General features: G+C 48.9%; 6 protein-coding genes across 6 annotated transcripts; 5 read left to right on the plus strand and 1 right to left on the minus strand.

Moving 5' to 3' along the window:
* Window positions 1–107: 107 nt before the first annotated feature.
* Window positions 108–1,258, minus strand: PFLUO_LOCUS592 (exosome non-catalytic core subunit rrp46; the record flags this gene model as incomplete). The annotated part of the gene is made up of 2 exons (XM_073783444.1): window positions 108–518; window positions 569–1,258. The coding sequence occupies 2 exons, from the start codon at window positions 1,256–1,258 to the stop codon at window positions 108–110; spliced, it is 1,101 nt and encodes a 366-aa protein (XP_073634689.1).
* Window positions 1,259–2,108: 850 nt separating this feature from the next.
* On the plus strand, window positions 2,109–5,017 carry PFLUO_LOCUS593 (uncharacterized protein; the record flags this gene model as incomplete). Its single annotated transcript, XM_073783455.1, has 3 exons — window positions 2,109–2,188; window positions 2,243–4,154; window positions 4,187–5,017. 3 exons carry the CDS (start codon window positions 2,109–2,111, stop codon window positions 5,015–5,017), a joined length of 2,823 nt encoding a protein of 940 aa, XP_073634690.1.
* A 605-nt stretch (window positions 5,018–5,622) lies between these two features.
* Window positions 5,623–6,662, plus strand: PFLUO_LOCUS594 (uncharacterized protein; the record flags this gene model as incomplete). The annotated part of the gene is made up of 2 exons (XM_073783466.1): window positions 5,623–5,638; window positions 5,689–6,662. The coding sequence occupies 2 exons, from the start codon at window positions 5,623–5,625 to the stop codon at window positions 6,660–6,662; spliced, it is 990 nt and encodes a 329-aa protein (XP_073634691.1).
* An 8,345-nt stretch (window positions 6,663–15,007) lies between these two features.
* Window positions 15,008–15,745, plus strand: PFLUO_LOCUS595 (uncharacterized protein; the record flags this gene model as incomplete). The annotated part of the gene is made up of 1 exon (XM_073783477.1): window positions 15,008–15,745. One exon carries the CDS (start codon window positions 15,008–15,010, stop codon window positions 15,743–15,745), a length of 738 nt encoding a protein of 245 aa, XP_073634692.1.
* A 706-nt stretch (window positions 15,746–16,451) lies between these two features.
* Window positions 16,452–17,912, plus strand: PFLUO_LOCUS596 (uncharacterized protein; the record flags this gene model as incomplete). Its single annotated transcript, XM_073783488.1, has 1 exon — window positions 16,452–17,912. The coding sequence occupies one exon, from the start codon at window positions 16,452–16,454 to the stop codon at window positions 17,910–17,912; it is 1,461 nt and encodes a 486-aa protein (XP_073634693.1).
* Window positions 17,913–22,250: 4,338 nt separating this feature from the next.
* PFLUO_LOCUS597 (uncharacterized protein) lies at window positions 22,251–24,024 on the plus strand (the record flags this gene model as incomplete). Its single annotated transcript, XM_073783499.1, has 4 exons — window positions 22,251–22,472; window positions 22,522–23,000; window positions 23,056–23,393; window positions 23,444–24,024. 4 exons carry the CDS (start codon window positions 22,251–22,253, stop codon window positions 24,022–24,024), a joined length of 1,620 nt encoding a protein of 539 aa, XP_073634694.1.
* Window positions 24,025–24,602: the final 578 nt, after the last annotated feature.

Below are 24,602 nucleotides of genomic sequence, written 5' to 3' on the forward strand. Positions count from 1 at the left end.
CAAGACCAGCCATTATGGCCTGGGAAGAGATATAGCGAGGACATGACCCATCCGTCATGCTTATCGGTTTTCTTGTTGATTTGGAGTGGCGCAGGATAGCCACCTCTTCAGACGGCATCAATCTTCCATGGGTAGTCGCGGTGCACTTGGTCCTCAACTGTCTCACGCACGAAGTCGTGTAGCGGTGCGCCTTCTGCTCCCTCGGCCATGGAGACATCGCCATCGGCACTCACCGCAGTATTCTGGCAGATGGCGAGGGCTTTTTGACGAACGGCTTCCCAGGTATCAAACTCGAATCGTCCTTGACTCTCGTTGAGCAAGAGATGGCCCTTTGATGAAAAGGCTAGCGCGTGGAGCGAGGCCATTGCTTTCGCATCGGCCGCAGAAGGGTCGGGGATGATGATGCCAGATTTTGTCACGCCGAGCAGAGTCGCGGAGAAAGTCATGGAGAGGGGCACGGTGGCGGACAAAAGAGCGAGCAGGGAAGTGTGCAGGAGGGCCGGGAGAAGAGTCAAATACTAAGATAAATTAGCCGAAATCCTATCAAGAAATCCAAACACATGCTCACCGAGTCACCACGTTCCACATCCTCACCACCGACAATAGCCAGTGTAATCACAACGCCGCGCCGAGGGAGTCCCTTCTCACGACCGAGAATGACGGTCGCAAGGACACTCCGCAGAATGCCCTCGACATATCGCTCTCCAACCCCGGCGGTGGTAGTACCGGGCTTGACAAACACCTCCACGGTGGCTTCCTCGGGCTTCAAGGCATCGCGGCGTGCGGGGAGCTCGACGGGGGCATTGACGGCGCCCAGCAGTTCATAACCGGTCGCAGGGCACGTGTAGGACGACGAGCCATCGGCCCGATAAAGGGGAGCGAGGGAAGCTGTTGGCCCGACCATGATGAAGGTGGTAGTCGCTTGGTGTCGTGTGGTGAAGGTGACGAAGTTCGAGACGCAGTTTTTCTGCGGGTGGTGGGTCGCGGATCGAGTGTGGGTACCTGGTACATGCACCAACCACTGCTCGCCCATATACTTGGAGGTAGCAGTGACACCCAGAGCTTGGACCTTGGCCTCGACTTCTTCCTTATCTTCTCCATCACCTCTATTTCTAGCGAAATACACGCGCTTATTGGGCAGTATTGGAAAAGCGGCTGGGCCCGCAAAGCATTCCCGAACTGACTCGTCGGAAACCACGGCGGCGAAGTAAGCGGCGATCCTGTTTTGAGACCCAAGTCGTGGCTGTCCCGTCCTCATCCAATCCGATCCCTTGCTCAACCTCCCAAGACTCTAGCGGCTGGATCGAACCAGCATAGCCGCAAGCTATCCAGCCGGATCATGGCGGCCAAGAGATACTCTCCAATGATCGTGTGGCTTCATGAAACAGCCCCCTCCGCTTCACTGGCTGGGCACCATCCCCCTCACGTTAGCACCCCATTATATCAGTCGAATGTCCCTCTTCGGATGGTGGGGGGTTCTATCTTGTTCTCTTGTTCTCTTGATTTTCCCCCCATAATCCACCCTCCGGATTCCATTACAGTTCATCTCGCCGATTGACGTAATCTCGATCCTGCCCACTTCCGACGTCCTCACTTCCTTATTGAATGGGCATAGAGACCTCCCCCGATGTCGAGGAATCGACAGAACCTCCTATATGTCCTTGTACGGGACATCTTCAAGACCAACAGACAAATGTAGCTTCCAACAGAGTAGAAGCCCAATCCTGCGTTGTGGACGAGAAATCCAATAAGCCCACGAACGAGAAACCTCCGTCCATCGAACCTGCGGAAGAGAATCCCGAGGGAAATGCGCACCTCATCGACTCCTCCCGCCTATCAGCTTTTCTTCAGACAGACCTGTGGTATGTCCAGGGCGTGACCGCCATAGCAATCTAGTTCTCACCAGATAAAATTTAGTTATGGACTTTCCAGCGCAGAAGCGGCCGCGCGCCTCGAGCGGGATGGCCCAAATAAGATGGGGGAGATGGAGAGCGTCTCCATCTGGGGGATACTGCTGAGACAGGTGTCCAATAGTTTGACGTTGGTAAGGATTGCTTGTGGAGATCCTTCCTGACCTCAACTAACAAAGCCAGGTCTTACTTCTTACAATGGGTCTGTCTTATGGCATACACGATTATATCGAAGGCGGGGTTATCACTGCCGTCATTGTTCTCAATATTGTCGTGGGGTGAATAGCTTCAATGATACTTCCCTGTATCATGTATCGCTAACAACGGATCAGGTTCATACAAGACTATCGAGCAGAGAAAGACATCCTCTCCCTCCACTCTCTGTCGGCACCGGTATGCAAGGCCATCCGCGACAATCGTGTAGCCTCTGTGAAAGCAGAGTCACTAGTCGTCGGCGACATCGTTCAGCTAGCCGTTGGTGATATTGTACCCGCCGACCTTCGTCTATTCGACGGCATGAATGCATCAGTGGACGAGGCTCTCCTCACCGGCGAATCTCTTCCCGTCCTGAAAACCCCACATGTAACACTGGTTACCCCGGACATACCAATTGGCGACCGAACAAACATGGCATACTCAGGCTGCAGCACGACCCAAGGCCGAGCAATGGGAATTGTCACTGCAACTGGGATGCGAACTGAAGTTGGGAAGATTGCTCAATTGCTCCAGGATAAGGGAAATAATGACAGCGCAAATCCGTTCGTGCGTGTAGCTCTACGGATGAAATCTTCCGCTATGGACATTTTGGGTCTGGTGGGTACTCCCTTGCAAGTGAAACTGAGCAAGTTTGCCCTCTTGCTTTTCGGTCTTGCCATTCTGCTTGCTATTATTGTCTTTTCTGTCAATAAATGGAATGTTCAGGGAGAAGTCCTTATATACGGCATCTGTGTTGCTGTTGCAGTCATCCCGGAGTCTCTGATCGCGGTTCTCACCATCACTATGGCTGTGGGCACCAAGGCAATGGCCAAGGGAAATGTGATTGTCCGCAAATTGCAGTGCCTTGAGGCCGTCGGAGGTGTCACCAACATCTGTTCCGACAAAACCGGCACTCTCACGCAGGGGAAAATGATCGCTCGATGTGCTTGGATTCCAAATGCGGGTACTATGACAGTGCGGGAAACAACTAATCCATATGATCCAACAAACGGCCTAGTTCAACTAGACGGGATTGACTGGAACTCGAGTCAGCCAATCGAGCAACACCCTGCGCTACATGTCTTCTTGTCCGCGATTGCTCTCTGCAATTTATCAACCGTGCACCAAGCCAACAATACGTGGACTGCTATCGGCGAGCCTACCGAAATTGCGTTGCACATTTTGGCTATGCGTTTTGACTTTGGGAAGAAGATGATCCTTGCAGAGGGCAAACTCGACCTTCACACGGAATACCCATTTGACTCCGCCATCAAGAAGATGACGGTCATTTATACGAACTCCACTGATAAGGTCAATGAGATCTACACCAAGGGTGCACCCGAAGCAGTTCTTCCTCATGTCTCAGCCAGCGAGGCCGAGATGAGCATCATCAAAGAAACCGCCGATCGAATGGCAGGCGAAGGCCTCCGAGTTTTATGCGTTGCCCACAAAACAGTTCCCATGGATGGCACCTCTGAAAAGCCACCGCGAGACTCAGCTGAGTCTAACCTGCAGTTTGCAGGCCTTGTCGGACTATATGATCCACCGCGGATTGAAACAGCCGCAGCAGTGCGCAAATGTCAAATGGCAGGCATTACAGTGCACATGCTGACAGGCGATCATATCAAAACTGCCACTGCTATAGCGTCGGAAGTAGGAATCCTCGATCGTCTGGATGCTTCTGTGAAATACAGAAAACTGGTCATGTCCGCCGATGAGTTCGATAAGCTTTCCGATTCGGACATCGACAGTATCGAGGAGCTGCCTCTGGTAATCGCACGATGCAGTCCCACAACAAAGGTCCGCATGGTCGAGGCAATGCATCGGCGGCGGGCCTTTTGTGTTATGACTGGTGACGGCGTCAATGATTCTCCCGCTCTGAAAAGGGCAGATGTTGGTATCGCAATGGGCAAGAACGGCAGCGATGTCGCGAAGGAAGCGGCGGATATGGTTCTGACCGATGATAATTTTGCCTCGATTGTCAAAGCCGTCGAGGAAGGAAGACGATTGTTCGATAACATTCAAAAGGCAAGCTATACTTTTGTTGTCGTTGAATATACCTCTACTAACTAGAAGCGCAGTTTCTCATGCACCTCCTCATCTCAAACATCGCTCAGGTCATCCTCCTTTTGATTGCCCTAGCATTCAAAGATGTACGCGGCAGCTCTGTCTTCCCACTTTCACCTCTAGAAATCCTATGGGCCAACCTGGTCACATCGTCATTCCTAGCTGTCGGCCTCGGCCTAGAAGAAGCCCAACCAGACATCATGTACAGACCACCGCACAACCTCCGCGCGGGCGTCTTTACCCGCGAGTTGATAGTAGATAAGATGATCTACGGCACCTTCATGGGTTCACTCTGTCTCATCTCATTCATCTGCGTCATCTACGCGGCCGGCACCGGATCCTCCGATCTAGGCGAGGGATGCAACCAGACATACAACCCAACCTGCGACGCAGTCTTCCGTGCTAGAGCTACGACGTACGCAACATTGACATTTCTGCTCCTCGTCACGGCCTGGGAAGTTAAACACTTCTCCCGATCCCTGTTCAACATGGACCCCATCCGCTATCCGCAGACTCTATCCGTTTTCCCGACAGTCTGGCGCAACCGCTTCCTCTTCTGCGCTGTCATGGCTGGATTCGTCATTGCATTCCCGATTATCTATCTCCCCGTGATAAACGAGCTTGTGTTTAAGCATCATGCCATTACGTGGGAATGGGGGATTGTCGTCGGCTGCACGGCTGTGTATCTGCTTGGTGTTGAGAGCTGGAAGGCTGTCAAACGGGCGCTGCGGATCGGGAGTGGGAAGCATGGCATTTTGACACTGGAGGATGCGGAGTTCCGGGCTGGGTTGGCTACGCCGACATCTTTGTCGATGAGTGCCAATGCCAGTGTCGAGATGAAATGATGCGCTTGTTGTTTGTTTAGTAGGTCGCCTCGATTCAACCTCGGGGTAGATGGTGCCTGTATGGCTCGTCTCAGTGTTCAACACGCTGCGATTGATCGTTATCTATTATATTTCTTCTACTCCAGAATGTCATTGTGATTTAACACGATAATATGTGCCGTCAGTTCCTGCAGATGAACATGCTATAAAAACTGGGACGCCAGAGATTCATAGACTCAAGGTTAGTGTCAGTCCACAATTTCCCGGAAAGGGAATGGAGAAAACTGAGTTTAATTGAGATAATTTATTTGTGTGCAGATCCGAATATAGGCAACACATTGACTACCTATAATGTTTTAGTTGTGGGGGACCAAATTGTAGTGACGGGTAAAAAAGGGGTCTATTTAAGCGATGTAAGCGAATGGTTTCTGACGACCCGGCTGCGCCACGTCGGGTTCAGGTTCTCGTATTATTGCCCACAACTCCCCGATGACTGCTAGGTTGCCTTGTCAAGAAACATACACAGCCACACTACATCGGTAGCCAGGCGTACAAATTACTGGAATAGTATGCCTAATACAGATCATAACTTGAAATATTTCCGACATTAAGTCACACCTGGTCCTATGGCTTCTCTTTCAGGTTGGTTGGTTGCAGATTCGTGCCAAAGACAACAATTGACAAGCTTGTAGAAGATTTGAAGCCGAGGAGAAACAACCATTCTCGCTTCCTCGCCTTACCATTTGAGCTTCGAAGAGAGATCATCAAATACACCATCAGCTCTACATACTCTACACACGAGCTCGAGGCGTGGCAAAGACTTCAGCACACTGGATATCGCACAGGATGGGAGATCAAGCCGGAGGACTTCACTATCAATTCTGCAGGTCTCAAATGCCATTCTATGAGGTCGTTCAATTTTGCCCTTGTGAATAAGCAACTTCGGCATGAGGCGCTCAGCATCATTTTTCGAAATGCAACTGTTTGCATTCATGTCCGTATCCCCAGATACGGGCCGTTCAGCTCAGTCCCGAAAGACATATCCAAAACCTACCGCACTCTTCGCGAGCATTCGATGCTATTAGAACTGGCACGCGATATCAGCTTGATCGTTGATCCACAGCCCATGTACAGCCAGACGCTCGACCACAAACTGGGCTCCATCTTGAACGCAATATTTGGGTACCGTAGAAGTGTTCTTTGGAGTCTGTTGGTAATCCTATGCATCGAATTACCACTTGCTGGTATCGCTCACTTTGCTGCACGAATCTCCAAGACTGTGCCTTTTCAAGGAAAGCGACACACTGATCTTCAAGCTCTTGTTGATCTTCTCGTGCAGGTGCCTAGGAGCGGCACACACATGAAGATCGTTGTATATCTAGAGCATTTGCAACTGCAAGATCTCGCAATTGTCCTCGGTTTATTGACCTCGCGATGTGGGCCCACCACGTTGGAAGAGGTTTGGGCCACCTGGCACATTAATATGGGCCTACAGCTCTGTAAAGAAGAGTATGACAAACACTTCAAGAATTTTGTGATGTCTGCTGCGAAGCAGGCTGGATGCAAGGAAATTCTCAGTATTCCTCCTGTGACCTTGATGAGACCGCCGAGGGGGATGTTCGTGGCACTCAGTACATCGGGAGGAGCCAAAGAACCTGGACAGTGAACAATAATCTTGAGGCATAGTGCGTCTGATACTGGTGTCAGTACCTAAACCCTCTCATTGTTTCTCGAACCATAATGCCAAGATCAGCTAGTCTATGTTTAAGACTTTTTCCGGCGTACCCCTACCAGTTTTCTGTGCATTGCTTCTTACGTAGATAACTTAAATAAAATACTTTTGATTATATGTCAGCTTGTAAATTCCATACATCTAACACCTCTATACCCTACCTCCAAAATAGCCACCCGAGGGAGTGGGATCTTAACAATCAATCAGAAGCTGGCGGGGAAGACCCAAAATTAAGCACGCGGCGGACACTCTAGGCGGAAGGTGGGGCATGCAGGGTTTAGTCCAGCCATGAGGCAAGGTTTCCTGTATGATAGAAAGGACGAAGGACCGCATAGCCAGCAGGCTGGGCACTAGGCCCCGCGGAGTAAGATCAATAATAATACATCTAACAGGTCAGTTGCAAATATGGGCTGACTTCGCTTAGAGCGGATGGGACGCCTAATAATACATGTAGTTATGTATATATAACTACTGAAAATCTCAAACTTTCTTCTTTGGGAAAAAGCGAAGACAAACAAATTCCATGCTATATATCTTATCATTGCCCAGTATAGGTGGTGTTTTGTTCACAGTTGGTTTCCTGCCCGTTCTTACTGTAGCAAAAAAACTCAAAGACGTTCAAGGTTGCCAGAAATAACGAAGATTGCTCTTAGGTGGAACACAGTGCGAAAACCCAGCCCGACCCGCGTTTTGGCGAGGTCAAGGCTGATGCTGTCCTCGGGCCCCGAACTCAGGCCACCAATCTCAGCCCGTAGGTTCAGCTTGTAGGTTTAGCCCGCAGGCTCAGCTCACGGGTTTGGCGAGGTCCCACTCCTGGCCTAGCCAGTTATTAAGCTGATCTTGGCTCGGTTTATTTCATTTCAGGGACTCAAGAGCTATGCCTTTCTGGCTTGTCTTTTCACAACCTTCAATCCCTATTCAAATCTCATTTTACTGACTGAAGGTTGTGATTTAGAGTGCATCTTAAACAAAACCGTACCTCGTTTCTTTCCGGTATCCCATTCCATTTAGGCGCCCTATTGCGTCCAGGCGTCCCATTTCCCGGGTGCCTTTGGGAATCATTGCCAACTGTGCACCTTCTAATAGCCAACGAGTCAATTGGCACTATCCACCCTTAGATTTACCGTCTCATGTGATTCCTCAATGTACCTACCTAGGTCAGACATAAGCAACTGCCAAGTATTTAACCCTCGCTGTGTGCTCTTATATTTCACTTTTCTTCCCCAGATCTCAATCTTGATCTGAGTTCTACTATATCTTGGTTTTCAGTTTCCCAGCGTCTACCTGCACTGCAAATATGAAGGTCCTCATTACTACTCTCTCGCTCCTTGCAGCCATACCTTCCGTCATTGTATGTTTATCTCTTGCCCATACGCCTGAGCTATTGCTGATACCACTCCCAATTAGGGTCTCACTATCAAATCCACAGAAAAGGAAGCCTTCCACAAACGTGGTTTTGTTGTAGGTAATATTCGTCATCACTAGTATGTCGCTAATTGCCTATGCTACTTAGGATGGACTCTTTTGCTGTCCAGTTGCAGATGTACCTGAACTCACCGAAGTCAGCACTGAATTTGTGGAGGAAGTTGGTCAACTTATCGACAGTGAAGCTCCTGATATGATTATCACAACCGACCCAGAGTCATGCCAAATTGTTGGTTGCGGTGGGGATTCGGACGGAAACGTCGCGGTCAACTTTTGCAACTTTGTATGTTTTCTCGCACTTTCTTTAATATGCCAGTCCTACTAATCAGCTCATTAGCAACCGGATTTTCCCTTGAGCATTGAGGCTAGTGAGTTAGTAGATGCAATGGACCAGATTGCATCCGGCTGCGGTGGCAATGGAACTACTTGCGGAGTACTATCAAGTGAGCTGGGGTATACCATTACTGTAGCTAGCCGACAATCGCTTGGCGCTAGCTGTTAGTAATGGCTGCAACATATCTATCATCACCTGTGAGATTTCTGTCCCTTTCAATATAGGCTTGAATTGGCACCTATCATTCTAGTAGTGATGAGGTGGGTGCCTGAGGTGTCAGCGCCCACCGCTGCCTGTAGATAGACCTTCCCTTCTGGGAGGCCACTTAGGAATAGCATCATCATCTCTACTTCTTCCTCCATTCCCGTCTAGTGATCTCTCGCTCAGGCTCATGCCATGGAGCTCCCCGATTTCCCTTGAATCCAGCCGCCATCAAGTAGGCTTGCATGGCTATTTCCTTTTATATTGTTGGACAATTTGTTATCGCCTGGTGCATGGGCCTTTTCCCCCCACCTTTTCTTAGACAAATGCAAAACCACCTAGGCAAAGACATCAGCAAATAATAAGCCATAGTTACCCATGGGGTTATCTCGAGAAGGACCGAGAGGTAAGGCTGACAATGCCTCACAAGCCAAAACGGTGGAAGCCGTATTGGATTTCGCGAACGAAAAAGATCTAGAAAATCAGGTTCGTGTACATATAGCGCATTGATCGACCAGTCCTACTGTCGACCGTACTAATAGTGCTATTATGTCCTTTCTCAAAGTTTACCATCAGAAAGATCCGTACCCTTCCAACGGCGTCCCCTAGCAAATTCGTAGGGCGTCGTAACAGCCACGAGCGCGCGATAATATCGGAGAATCTGCGTTCGAGTCAGTACTCAAGAGTACTCACGTTGGCTCCCGGGATAACGGATGCTACTGCCGCAGCGAAGACTCACATTCGCACCACCTTATTGCTCTTTGTGTCCTTCGCTTTGTTACTTGTCGGGCCTAAACGGGTATGTTCATTGAACCCTACTAATTGCGCATGTAAGTTTTGAGAGAAGGAGAGGAATTTCCAAGGGGGTGACGTCTTCAAGGCCAATATAGAAGTAATTCTGATCTATGCCGATGTAAAATTCCACGATATATGAATCGTACCAAATATTATAAATTTTTGCAACTCCATAAATTGGGTAGATATGATCCAAATAGTACCAGGATATAATGGAATCTCATAATAAGTTATTGTTGCTGAGATATTGAGTTAGGATTTATCACGTCTACTATAGTGTTTTGGAGTGAGTGGCTCGCTAGTGTATTAAGTTAACCGGCCGATGCAGACGGGCTCATCATGAAAAGTTTCATCGACATAATATGAAAATGGCATCCAATTCAATATTAGGGCTCTTTTACCTAAGCTACTCATTTTGTCATACCTCATCAGCCACGCATCACGATTGATCACTAATTACAACACCATCCGCCTTTATTGTGATGTCATCTCTGGATATATGTAGAATAGATTGCAACATTTGAACGATTACTGAAATTTGCTTTTCCTGACACTCTCCTGACACTCTCCTGACCAACAAAGCCAGCATAACCACCGTGCTCCTCGCGCGCCGCAATCGAGGCCTTTACCATCTGATATCTTGTGTGAGAGTCACCGTTTGAATTGATTCCACTTATCTAAACTCATGAGCGTAACTATGATTGGATACCCGTAGCCAGTTATGCCATGCTGGAAGCACTGACCATGCCGCAACTGAATTATTAACCGCTGATACTCAGTGGCAGGGTTGGGTTGAGTCACATGATGATGATCACCGACAGCACAGAGTTCTCGGCCGCAAATAGTCATCCAATGAGCCAAGTTCATTATCTCCACCATCACCTCGGGCGCTTAATAATTGACTCTCATTGTTTCACTTCTTGTTCCTAAGCCTCCGTTTCTCTAAATTGGTGTTTTGCAATACCGTGTCCGCCTTGGTCAGCAAAACACTCGAGTGCTCTGTGTCAACCATCTACCTCTCTTCCTAGGAGGAACAACTCATCAACATGGGATCAGTATCATTCCAAATACTCTCGGACCTCCACCTCGAAACTCATTCCGCATATGGGAGCTTCAAGTTCGCTCAAACCGCATCATATCTTGCCCTTCTTGGGGATATTGGCCACGTCGCCAACGACCAACTCTTTTTCGTTTCTTGAGGATCAACTTAGCCGCTACACAATTGTCTTCTTTCTATTAGGAAACCACGATCCATACCATCTTTCGTTCAAAGTTGCAAAGGCCAAAATGCACAGTTTCCAGGCGTTAATGGACAAAAGATCCTTGATGGGCAAATTTGTCTTCCTTGACCAAACCCGATACGATGTGACCAAATATCTCACTGTTTTGGGATGCACCCTATTTTCGCGCATTTCCTTCCGGCAAGAATTCGCTATTGAAAGTCGCCTAGTCGACTTCAAAGATATTCTAAGGTGGACAGTGGATCACCACAATGCCGCGCATGAATCAGATGTCGAGTGGCTCAATGCTCAAGTTTCTGCGATAGCCAAAGACGAGCCCCAGCGGCGGATTGTGATTTTTACCCACCACAGTCCGAGCGTTGATTCACGGTGTACGGATCCAAAACATGTTGGCAGTGATGTGTCTATGGGCTTCGCCACAGACCTAAGTCACCACGAATCCTGGACTAATTCTGCAGTCGTAGCATGGGCATTCGGTCACACACATTTCAACTGTGCTTTTACTGATACCAACGGGAAAGCTATTGTATCAAATCAAAAGGGCTACCGTTTGATCCCTGTGCGTGGCTTTAATCCCGAAAAGGCATTCACGTTTGGAGAACGAGGGCAAGTTGTTTCAAGTGGAAGTCAGACTCAACCCATGGACCAGGGAGTATTAACCATATGATAAGAATGGGTTCAGACCGTCTTAGTCAATGAATTGTTAGATAGTCTTATTTCATAGTAGGAAGAGAAATACATATAAACTTGAGACTCGAACGAAAAGTATGTTTGAGGCGGCACGTAACTTTTGGTCACCCCTGCTTCCTTGTGTCAACTATCCAAATAAAACTACTAGGTGCTAATCGTAGCTTTTGAGATCATATCTAATTCCTTAATAGATTTATATCATCGCTTAAAAGCTACTAGTAAATCCTGAATATTTAGTATTCTCTATGACAATGCGTCTAGTAGCCTCGATCACTAGACTAAAAGGGAAGGGATAGGGGAAATGTTGATAGTTTAGATCGCTAAGAAGACAATGCGAGTTCAATCCTCAGATCCGATAGCCATGCATTGAGACAGGTGGCACATTTAGTCAACTCCTCTGAGTTTGACTGACCAGGACGATTTCCCCAGGCAATTTGACTCTCAGAGCCTATGAACTAGTTTTCATCTACTCAGCATAGCAGTTGTTTTCGGACGTTTTTCATTTGATTGCGATCATGTCTAGCTAAATTCTTTCTGCTCTTTCTGTGCTTTTGTCACTGCACAAGTTCCTAGCCACACAAGTCTCATAACAAAGTTGCTCAGTTCTTGAACGCAATCAATCTCGCTTTGCATCAATGTGCGCACAGACATGTTCCGGATTAAATTCGCAGCCGATATAAGGAGCTCCAAATCAAGCGACGCCTGTGCATCGAGTGGGTGGATAACTATGTTGAGAAAGAGAGACATGGCGGCGGTAGACGAGTAAAATGTGATGAACCTGCAATCACGCTTAGTGTTATGTCGTTTTTGAAGGCCAAAAGCAACAATGCTTACCGAAATGCTTCTTCTGCAATTGTGGTAACGAGAAACTTTAGATACCAAAGTGTTGACCGGCTGGCCACCAAAGATAGATCGAAGCTCGAATGAACTACGCCATGAAGGTCCTGGATCCCATCACCAGCTTCAGCAGTGCATTTCCTCACTGTCGTATGAATGACGGTCATGAGATGGTGATAGTCCAATTGTAGAGACATATGACGAATGGTATGCGGTGTACTTTCGTTGGAGATGTTTGGTGAAGTATTTTGTGAGACAAAAAGGGCTGGCCGGAAATTGACTGGGACAGATAATCGCCAGCGCTCAATCTCATCATCTAGTTGCCGGATATTAAGCAGGAGTTGGTTATCATTGTCCCTCAAAGCCTGGGCAGAAAAGAGCAGTCGGTAAACCTTCTCCTTCAAACGGCTTAGGCGAAGGTCTCCCGGAAGATGGGGTGTGGGGCACCAGTTGGTGTTATCGTTAACGTCAAAAGATGCATCCAAATTTGGTAGGTACGTATAGTAGTTCAAATAGTTATCGGGCGGGGTGAGGTCACAATAAATATCGGTGAGAAGGGGAGGATTTCCGGTCCGAAGCGATATGTCTTTGTCGAGCATGTAGCATAACCAGAAGAGCATTCGAATGTGGAGATTCTCACGTTCTAAACGGGAAAGCTCAAGCCCAAATGGCTTTGACGACTGATAGATGTGACCACCTAAAGAGCAGACTATGCGACACGCAATCGAGTGAAATAAGGCAGTACCTTGCCAGTGGGCAGTGAATGCACGTCGTAGTTGCTAATTCATAAAATCAGCCTGGGTCTCCGGAGTGAACAAGCCACGAGACAATCCTTACCAATATAAGTGTTGTCTGGAGAGTCGCCAAGCTATTTTCCTCAGCAACGTACATTAGGAGAGAATGCGCCTTGGTCGCACACATATCCGCATCCATGGAAAGGGGTATCTGCCTCGACGCATCTAAGCGAGATGCTATAGAGAGAGCGCTTAAAACACAGGCTTTGGCTGAGATTTGTGTGGGCGAGAACAGCATACTATCCTTGGGTTCATACGCGGTTTCCATCGTCGTCTCAAATAGGACTTGATCCAAAACGGGGAATACAGATCTGGATGAAGACCTAAAGAAGATATTCAAGATTTCTCTGGTGGAGTCCTTGTCGGGTAACTCGCATAGCTCTTGTGAGAATGATGGCTGAAGCGAAAAGGAAGAAGAGACCTTCATGGGAATACTAAACTCGACCCACCTGGCAGTCTGGCCAGTTCTTGTTGAGATCCATCGACGGCCTGCTTCAGAGGCAATGGGCATGCCATTGAAAAACCAGTTGGGTCCCAATTGGTTTGCGGACACAGTAACGTCACGGGGACAGTCCCTGACAGCATAGCCCCTTGAGTTTGTGGCTGTTTGTGCGAAGGCAGAGGGGGAGGGGGAACGTTCAGAGAAGGCAGTCCACTCCCTACCTCTTATTTCGGTTGAAACCTGCGGAGAGTTGACATTGGAAAGGACGGGTACTGTTGGCTCCTCGTGGTTTAGCAAAGTTCCACATGTCAGCCCCTGCGTTGTCTCAGTCTGGGCTAGGGCACCCTCAAGCTGCTCAATGCGTCGGAATAAAGTCTGTAGATCGCTGGATTTCACACTGGAAAAAGAGGACGCGAGGGAGAAGGCGTTAGCGAAATTTGCATAACCCGAAGTGCGAGGTAGATGGAAAATCGCACACCTATTCCGCTGCCTCTTCCGTGGCCTCTCTCTGTTGAAAGTACATTCAAGGCTGCGATGGTTGCACCACTCACAGGGGCCATCTGGGTTAGGAAGAGAGCATTGGATCTTAATAAGGACTAGAGATCAGTACTGTACTATAGCTAGTAGACTACGAAGGGGCTGATTGTTCGAGCATAGAGAATATAGTAGCTTGCCTTTCTACCATAGCAGACATCGCAAGCTCTTTTTTGCGGACGTGCTTTTTTGGGGGGCATGATTGTGGCGAGGGGCAATAAATTGACAGCTGTATTTGTTGCTGGAGGTTGCGACAGGCCGCGGAAGTACGGAGGAATCGGAGTTTTCGGAGGCTGTATTTTTTATGAGGAGGGAGAACTCGGTACTGGCCCAAGTTCCCTGCAGTCAAAATATTAGCGGGTAAGCCCAATAAATCCTGCTCTCATTGGCTGCTGAATGTTCCTTCGGCATCCACTTTCAATAAGAGCACTGCGGCGCTTCGGAACCTCAAGAACCCCGATAGATTAAGAAGAACGTCTCGATATTATTCTCGCCGATAGTTTGCCATCCCACTTCAGCCAGTAGTATCAGTTATAAAATTCAATCCCACCGATTCCCTTGTGTCTTCTTCTGAGCCTTCCATACTCGCACTGAAGAATCAGCTACGTTTCAAGGCTTATCTTCACAATGGCGAATATTGTTGCTAAATGTCACAAGATTATAGAGGCCGATATCCTTCGCCGCTCTTCTCAAGTTGTTTCTGTTGTTGGAAATCGGGCTCACATTTTTGGAGGGGAATTGCGACCGCGCGAGCCTCGAGACAATGACGTCCATGCGATTCCATTAGACAGTAGTAAGTTGCGCGGCTGTGATGAGCGACAAGAATCCTTAAATGTGACGACGCTGAAACACTTGACAATAATCTAGTAGATGCGACGGTTATTTCCGAGCCCGCAACGTCCCAATCTCCCTCCCCACGTGTTGGAACGGCAACTGCCACACTGAACGGAAGGATCTATCTCTTCTCTGGTCGAGGCGGTATTGCAATGGCACCTATTGAAGAGCAGGGCGCGGTCTGGGAATTTGACCCTAGTGCAGCAAGTTGGTCGCTTATCATGCCATCTGGTTCCAACTCGGGGGTGTTTCCAGTCGCTCGTAGCTACCATTGTATGGCTAGTGATGGGAAAGATACGCTTTACGTCCACGCAGGTTGCCCCGAAAAAGGAAGATTATCGGATCTATGGGCATTCTGCCTTTCCCGCAAAGAATGGGTGGAACTCGCGCCAGCATTCGATCCTCCACGCGGTGGTACATCGATTGCTTTTGCAGCTGGAAAGCTATATCGCATGAATGGATTCGACGGGAACACCGAGCAAGGTGGGAGTGTGGATTCATATTCGCCCGAAACAAATTCTTGGGCGTCGCACCTCTATTTGCCTGACGGCAAAGCCGCACCGATACCGCGAAGCGTGGGCTCCTTGCTGCCGATTTACCTCAGAAACCGGCCGTATTTAATCACTTTGTTCGGTGAGCGCGACCCTAGTTCGTTGGGCCATCAAGGAGCTGGGAAGATGTTGAGTGATGTGTGGGCATTCGACGTTGAAAGGAAGAAATGGGAGGAGGTTGTTGTTCAAGGAGAGGAACTTCCTCTTGCGCGGGGCTGGTTCGATGCAGATGTTGTCGGTACGAGCACAATCTTGGTTCATGGTGGGCTAGGGGAGTCGAATGATCGACTTGGGGATGTCTGGAATTTCGAGTTTCTTCAAGTCCAAGCTGGGCGGTAGAAGCTTCGGTCGCTATACGGTGGGGCTGTTTACTTTGGAAAGGGTGACGTTAATGTCTAGCACCGAGTAACTACATAGACTGTCACTTGGACATGGGAAGTAGTAGAGGAAAGTAAACTGTCTAGATTTTCAAGGCCTCTTCAGCTCTAGTTTTGACTTGTTTGCAATGCTATATAAGATTCCATTTGCCTTGGATCGCTAATTCAATTACAAATGCCAGAGGAATATATTACAATTAGACTGTGGTGATAGAATGACACTAGAATCGGACTGATTTCGTCCCAAAATTTCTCCGACGCTTAAAATTATCCCTGTCCGTCTTCTCGCCTCAACCAACGACCAGAGCCCGTGCCAGGCTTCCCCTCACTAAAAGCCGAACAAATCGCCGCATTTATTTATTTGACTCAGTGATCTGCTTTGAATCGTCTGAAATAGGTACTTTAATATCGGGAAGTGCTCGATATTATTCTCCTTTTGGCAAGCCACCCACCGGCTTTCTTTCCCGACCGAAGTCAATGCAAGGTGCTCCACCAGACAAGCATCTCGCAGCCACGTGCACGGCCTCTGAGGGGCCGAGCATCTATAAGTCCCTGCATCGTGTGATTGTATAAGAAGACCCTTCAAACATTTGATTCAGGCTACTTTTTTTGATTGTTCTCTCATCTAATCTCCATTCTGTGGATTTTGTTTTCCGGGATCGCCCAGCATGCGCTTTCCAACGTGGTCAACAACTGCAATTCTTGCTTTGTCCTATACGGCACAGGCTCGTCGGTACCATGTAACTACTGGTCAATCCGATGAAGACGTTGCCGCAGCTCTCAGAGCTCTTGGTCGTTCAGATCTGCGGCAGCCTGGGTCGCTGCCGTTTCCGGATCTGGAGCCTGGGACCGACACTATGCCAGACATCGAGCACATTGTCTTCTTGCAGCTTGAAAATCATTCCTTCGACAATATGCTTGGCATGCTCGGTCGCGGTGATGGCCTCAGTGTGGGACCGAACGGACAAGTTTTGAACACCAATCCTTATCCCAATGGAACCCTTCAGCATGCTTTCCCCATGCCCAACACCTGTCAGCTGTCGGGCCGACCGAGCCAGGAATGGCTGGCAAGCCACAATGCGTATGACAATGGGACAAATGCCGGTTTCGTGCGCACGGACATTAGCTCTACCATTGATGAGATGGTGGGCGGTGTTGCTATGGGCTACTATACCTCGGACCACCTGCCATTCACATACAGTTTGGCTGAGCACTTCCCTATTGGAGATCGATTCTTTTGCTCCCTCTTGGCGCAGACATGGCCAAATCGGCGGTTCCTGATTGCGGGTACCGCACGCGGGATCGTTGATGACAACGTCAATTTGACCGCAGGATACGCGCCGGCCGGTACCATCTTCAACGAGTTGGACAAATACGGCATCTCATGGAACAACTACGCCCCGGACTGCTGCTGGAGAGATATCAGCGGCAACACACCTGACTTCTTTGGCAAGAACAACTACGACTCTGAAACGAAGCGCCACAAGGATCTGCCCCAGTTTATGGTCGATGCGTTGGAGGGAAACCTGCCCGCTTTCAGCTTCATCGATCCCAACTACGCCAACCAGTCCCAAGAGAACCCCCAGAATATTGTCAACGGAGAGGCGCTCCTAGCTGACGTGGTCAATTCTATCGGCCAATCCCCTCTCTGGTCCAAGACCATGTTCATCTTGAATTACGATGAGCACGGTGGATACTATGACCATGTGCCTCCACCACCAGCCCTGATTCCCGACGAGGTTCCTCCGCATGTCCAGCCTGGGGAGTATCTATATGAAGGCTATAGTCGTCTTGGCTTCCGTGTGCCCGCCGTAGTGGTCTCACCTTATGCAAAGGCTGGCAAGTATGTGAGCAGTGTTGTCTATGATCAGACATCCGTGCTTGCCACACTCCAGAGGAAATGGAACCTCCCGGCTTTCACCTATCGGGATGCCAACGCCAACGATATGCTTGATTTCCTGGATCTCGATGCCCTAAAGCGAAAGGAGCCAACTTTTGCAAAGATGCCCGCTCTTGCCGCCCCTGGAAACACTACCGAGGCGCTCGCTTGTTCTACTACAGGAGCCGGTGTTATCCCCCCGCCAGGTACTGTTTCGGAACCTGACCGGTATCTGCGCGTCTCGCATTGAAATGTCCAAGAAACGTGACTTGCCGCGTTGACTTTCATTCTATGTGGCATATGCGTCTTTACTACTCTGGCAAACTCAACATAATCGCCCCTGATGATCTTACTTGGGCTGAAAATAGTTACCAGATTATTTCAGCATTTGTACCGGATAATGCCTGGCGCTCCGTGGCTTGCTCTTTCCGTTTTAGTGCTCACTGCTTTCTCGGAGCATGCCATCTTTCTTCTGAAGTTCAAAGAACCCAGAAAATTTCGTGGTGTTCAACAGCAGACTGTCATCTAAAATTGAACTATTGGACTGTAAAGTACAGTGTGATGTTCTTATAAAAACTAGTGATCTTCGGTTCATGACATTCTCATCAAAATAGGAGGGGCTGAAAGAAAATGAAAATGAGATCTATTGCAATTAATCCACTGATCTGCAATAAAGCTGGGCATGGTCCCGAACCTAGTCCGCAAAAGTGAGTTTTAATTTCCTCCCGGAGCTCGACAAATGTCCAGAGAGTATGAACAACCGAGAAGAGACTCATTCGTACAAATAGAGGACCTCCGCTCGCCCTATCTCTTCGGAGACAGCGTAAATATCTCGATGAAGATCGTAGCCCGTTCAAAAGTCATTTCTTCTCATCAGTAAGATGGAGATCTGCGATAAAAGTCTTCATAGTGGTTCGCAGCCCATCTGGTCGAACAGACAAGAACGGTTTAGTTGTTCCGTTGATGGAATCCGACTGATCTTCCTGATCGCATTTCTTTAAGGCCTGAAGTATTAGAAAGCTATCTTGGCCCTTTTTGGTGTTGAGTAAGCCATCTGTATCAATTAAATCAGGTCGCTTGGAAGTTGCTAAAGTAGCTGAACCCTGATTATGATCCGATGACTAGGGCCTCTCCTTCCTGCAATACTAAATCCGAAAGTCATGAAATGAAAGCCTTGATTCAAGCAAGATACCATCTGTGTAGCCAGCTCAGTCGGTTGTATCCTCATGGAAACTACTTTACGAGGACCAGCGGTGAAGGATAGAGCAGTTTGTTCGAGCCGATTAGGTTGTTTGGACCCTCACTAGTCGTATGTATATAATTGCCAGCATGTTCCCAACCTTCAACTCCCTCATTGCGAAAAGTTGACTATGGAGCCATGGTTCCTTGGTCAAAGTGAGCATGGGACCTGAACGTCTCTGGGAGTATTCCCAGATGTTTCAGTCGATTGTTCGGCCAGTTTGACGAATGATGATTTGAGCAATGGTCAAATAAATAAGATTTCAGTTTACATGTCATCGGGGAGATGATCTTTTCGTTACGACCTGCGATATTCCACAGTCTTTTTCCCAATTGTCTATGTCGGCGCGGATACGATAGAACTCAACCGGCGGTGCCAACCCCTGCCCAGCCAAGAACTCGCCTAGCTGGGATGTCGATGGCGATTTGCTCCCTGCCATGCCCGCCCCTGCTAAGAAATACTTGACCCTGGGAGCTAGAAAGGGCAAGCGGTTCAGCGGCGACGATAGCATAGAAGCAGGTATCTAGTCCACCGGTACTATAGCTCCCTACTCGGGCTCAGTGTCCGAATATAGTTCCTCTAGCAGTTCTTCTAGCGCTGCTGTGGTTGCCGTGATGCCTGTTAGTCTGAGCACGGCTCTATGGTTATCGGTCTAGTGACGGCTCTCTCGACGCTGTTCAGCGCCAGTCTGATTCTTCTATAGCTTTTTATTAGTGTTCATTTTGTCTTTTTTTACCCTTTCATTATCTGTGTTTAGGTATTTTTGTGCTACGGACTACTTTCATATTAATGGCTTCGCAGTGTTGATGGATCGCGGGTTTTGGATGTATACAGCAGGTCATAACGGCGCCCACTTTTGTGTTTTGTGGGATCAAGTAGCGATATCAGTATGTTTTTTTTTACATCGCTTCTTTGATAGGTGGTATAACTTCCAGCATCACTGTACCAGGAAGGAATATGCCATGGGTTAGACCTGTCCCATGGACACATGCAAGAAAGTCTGTCTTGATGTTCTTCAACTGATCTTTAAAGAAAATTACGAGGGAGAGATCCCTTTGAAGCTGCTCCAGGTATTACTCCAGCTTGAGATGTCTCCGTTTGCCACTCTGTTGATGAAATCCAACGTGGTTCTACCGCTCTGCAGCTTAATATCATGTATATCGTATAGGGTCAAAGCACGAATGGCAAATACATAAAAAGTGATTACTTTTCGCAAGAGTCGATTTTCCAGTAACCTTAGCAGTGTATTGTCTACGCCAGCATAAGTATGGTGATGTTTCAAAGGATGTTATTGGCGATATATTTGAGGCGAAGGAGCGACGTCTTTGCGAATAGTGACCACAAACTCTAACAACGGGCCATCCTCGCGCTTATCGAAATGGGCCAGTTGGGCATGTGCTGCGCCTGCAGGGGATTTGTCCGCATTGGGTGTAATTTGCAGAATATTTATACTTAGCATCGCGGAAAATATCTCCATCATACCGGGCCAGAGGTAAGCGGCACCTCCTCGCTTTGACCAAATTGGTGTATGTAGTTTGGAGATTCCTCCATAGACACTCCGGTGTCCTCATCCATTGAACTCAGCCACCTAGCACTACCTGTAGGCCAGCACGATACCAGTATTCAGTGAATCTGATCGGGGTTGGGCATTGGTATGCCCAATTCGCACTCTAGGTGAAATTTATGATCGTCCGAATTAAAGTGAGCCCCTTCTCCAAAGTAGAACCAGTCCCATCACCACTCAACAGTCCGAGCATGAAAGCAACCGAGAGCCGACGACCTATGGCAGTATTTTGTTACCGAACCACGAAAGATTTAGCTATTAGCCGGTCCGATTTTGCTATTTAATCAAAAAATTACTTCTTGATCACTCTGCTTGCGCTCGGCCTTCGTCGAGGTCCTCCCTCCTCGGCGTAGCGACCACCGACACTCCTTCCGACCATCGACCCAATACAGCCCTCAAACTCGGCTACGAGGATTCTAGCCGAGGGGCCCTTGCGCTCTGAGACACCCAAGATAGCCAATGCCAACCAAGAGGGATCGGTGTGCCGTGCTCTAGCCCCGGCTTCCAGGGTTTGAGGCGTCAGCACTAGTCCACAAACGTGATGAACGGGCCTAGCCGAGACCATGCGCATTTCCACCAACCACGGCGCGAGCACGAGAGAAGGCTAGTTGCTTCCTGTTTTTTTTTTTTTTTGGCTGGTCGGGTCATTTCTAACAATGTCTTCTCTAGATGCTAGATGATCTCCAGGCTTGGTATATATACGTAGAAGCCGACTTGATTATTAGATACTCGCGATCCTTCCGTCGGATACTAAAACGGCTTCATGTTGCTGAACCAATCACCGAAGCCCTATATCTTAGTTACATGCTCGATTCCACCAACCATTACCTCTCAGCGCCGCTTACCATAGCGGCGAGACTCAGAATGCAAGGCACCATAGCCCAAATAAGCACTAACTAAACCCGTCCGGGGCCCCCGCAACCCCAGAAATGGCGAAACCCCACTGGAGGGCCCCCCGCACAGGCCATCCAAACCGCGTGGCCATCTAGCCCGAACACTAGTTACCACTCCTTTGCTCTGGTAGTCACCGGATTGCCAACTCCTTCGTGCGCCGGGGGCTAGCCCTGTCTAGCCCAAGCCCAGCTCGCAGTCCAATGGGGTAACTTGTAATAAATCCCAGGTTCAACTAACCGATGGCAAGGCCCCTGGTTGGCCTCGGTTAATAAAGGGTCACATCCCTTAGATCGCAGGTTATGGCTCTGTTAAATGCGAATGGGAACGTTCCAATTAACCCCCATAATTCTCGTAAACCATTCGAGAGCTTAGATCTAGGGAGTCTTGGGATCCCTTCGTCGGTGGTGTATGCCATGCGTTAGGCGAGAGTACATCGCGACTTCAAGAACAAAACTTCACTAATATGGATGAGCGATTATTGTAAATGACTCGGTATCATCTAATCCGTTGGTTGCGGCGGACTCTCCCCTACCACCCAAAGCAGGGAATTCTCCGGCGAATGGAACGCCACATATAGGCCCACACCACCAACTCCCTACCACCAAATCGCCACATCAGCAGACCCCGCAAAGGAACCGGTACATCTCCTTCCGACTAGTACCTATCAGATTACTCCGCTCGACAAGAGCGCTGCTACCATAATGCACGGAAAATGACCTTTATGGGTGGAGATGTGGGGTTGAGGAGGTCAAGGCCCGGAGCAAGCTTCGCTCAATTGGGACAAGATCGGGATCACCATCACGAGCGTGTTGTCGCAGGTATAAAGATCTGAAACCCCCAGCCGCGCCTGCCTCTCTTTCATTCACCCGTTTCTCTCAGAAATCGTCAACATGAATACCGATATCACAGAGAAGCAGACTTCAGCGGCGGAGGTCGAGGAGGCGCAGCCTGCCTCCACGGGCGGACCTGTTTACGATGTCGACGAGAAGGTCGACTACGACAGATCGGGCGCCATCGATGCCGAGAAGGTCGAACATGATATGACAGTGCTCCAGGCTGTCAAGGCCTATCCCGCTGCCAGCTGGTGGGCATTCGTGATGTCATCCACTATTGTAAGCTCTTGCCCATGATCGGCAGATCATTTCTCTAACGTTGCAATAGATCATGGAGTCGTACTGTGTTTTCTTAATGGGACAGTTCATAGCCACCAAAAAATTCACCGAGGATTTTGGTGTATACAGCGAAAAAACACATAAGTATATCATCGAAGCTTCATGGCAGTCGGCATTCCAGTGTAGCGGGCCACTCGGTGCCTTCATCGGTGTATTCATCGCAGGTCCTATTACCAGTGTGATCGGATATCGATGGGCAACCATTGGCGGTCTCATGTTCTTGAACGCGTTCATCTTCGTCTTCTATTTCGGCAACAGCAACGGGATGTTTTTCGCGTCCCAGATCCTGGAAGGCATCCCGTGGGGCATTTTTATCGCCAATGCACCCGCCTACTGTTCCGAAATTGTGCCAATGAGATTGAGAGCTCCAGCGACGCAGATGTTGCAGATGTTCTGGGCGATTGGGTCGATCATAGTCGGCGGTATCACTTACCACTACCAATCCAAGACAGACTCGTCAGCGTACAGGTTCGTCCGCTCCCATAGATGCCATCGAGGAGCACTGTACTAACAGTCATCCCAGAGTTCCCATTGCACTCCAGTGGATGTTTCCTACTCCCCTCGCTATCCTACTCTTCCTTGCGCCTGAATCGCCCTGGTGGCTCGTACGAAAGGGCCGTCTGGCTGAGGCAGAGAAGGCTGTCAAACGCCTTGGACGCGCGAGTGCAAATGATAATCCCGCTGACGCAGTCGCCATGATGCGTCGCACGATCGAACTCGAGAAGTCTGAAAAGAAGCCCAGTCTCGTTGAACTGTGGAAAGGCACCGATTGCTACCGCACATTGATTGTGTGCGGTGTGTACGCATCTCAGAATCTGACGGGCAACCTGATTGCTAACCAAGCGGTTTTCTTTTTCAAACGTGGGTCCAGCCATTTCCTGCAACCTCATAGCAGACTAACACCAGCTCAGAGGCCGGCATGGCAGACAACACCGCATTTGCACTTGGTCTCATCACTTCTGCCCTCCAGTGGATCATGGTCATGCTCTCTTGGGTCCTCACCACATACCTCGGCCGACGCACCATCTATGTCTATGGTCAATTCATCAACTGTGGATTCTTGATCGTGCTCGGTATTGCGGCCTCAGTTGGCGGAGGTACCGCGGCTAGCAATGCGCAAGCATCACTTGGCTTGATCGTCTCCGTCCTGTTCTGCTTGGGACCCGCCCCTGCCTCATGGGTCATCATCGGCGAGACATCTTCCGTTCGTCTCAGGCCACTGACAACTGGTATTGGACGAGGTGCCTACTACTTGGTCAATATTCCTTGCATCTTCCTTTCCAGCTACATGCTCAACTCTGATAAGTGGGACCTGGGCGGCAAGAGTGGTTACGTCTGGGCCGCTACCGCCTTGATCTGCACCGTCATGGCTTGGCAATGGATTCCAGAGATGAAGCACAGGTCCTTCCGTGAGATCGACATTCTGTTCCAGCGTCGTGTGCCGGCTCGCAAGTGGAAGAAGATGGTCGTCGATATCCGCGACGATGAGTAGATGGAAAATGCTGTTCGGTGAAGCCTGAGTGGTACTGCTTAACCTATTCAACCATCGAGTGGTAATTTTCTCCGCAGCCACTACGTGTTTTAGTGCGTTTTAACCCAGAAAAAATAATTAAGTCAGACTATCTAGTGGTTGAATAAATAGCTATTTACTAGGACAGCTTCTTACAGTGTGTCCAATAATTCCACAACCACTGCAGCGTCGTGGAGCTCGCTGGCGAGGTCTAGGTGTAGGCTCATCTGTGACCAGCTTGTGACCAGGCATAACGGAACCGGGCATTGTCTCGGGATCCCGTCACGCCAGCATTTCAACAAGGCAGACCCCCGCGACCCTAGCAACTCCGATATGATATAAGAGCAATCGACTAGAGACTGTGTTTGAGGACTGCGCTCTATCGGCGACATAGGACACAGACTGTTGTAGATAAGTAGAGACTCTTTCTCTGTCTCTTCCTCCTTTTCCAACTTGGATCTCCCGTCGACTTAGCTCTCAAATGGATTTCTGTTATCGTTATTTAATTTTCAATAGTCTACTAAATGTCATCTATAACAAATATAGTATAAATGTATATT

Source organism: Penicillium psychrofluorescens (genome assembly GCF_964197705.1).
Source record: "Penicillium psychrofluorescens genome assembly, chromosome: 1".
Taxonomy (NCBI): domain Eukaryota; kingdom Fungi; phylum Ascomycota; class Eurotiomycetes; order Eurotiales; family Aspergillaceae; genus Penicillium; species Penicillium psychrofluorescens.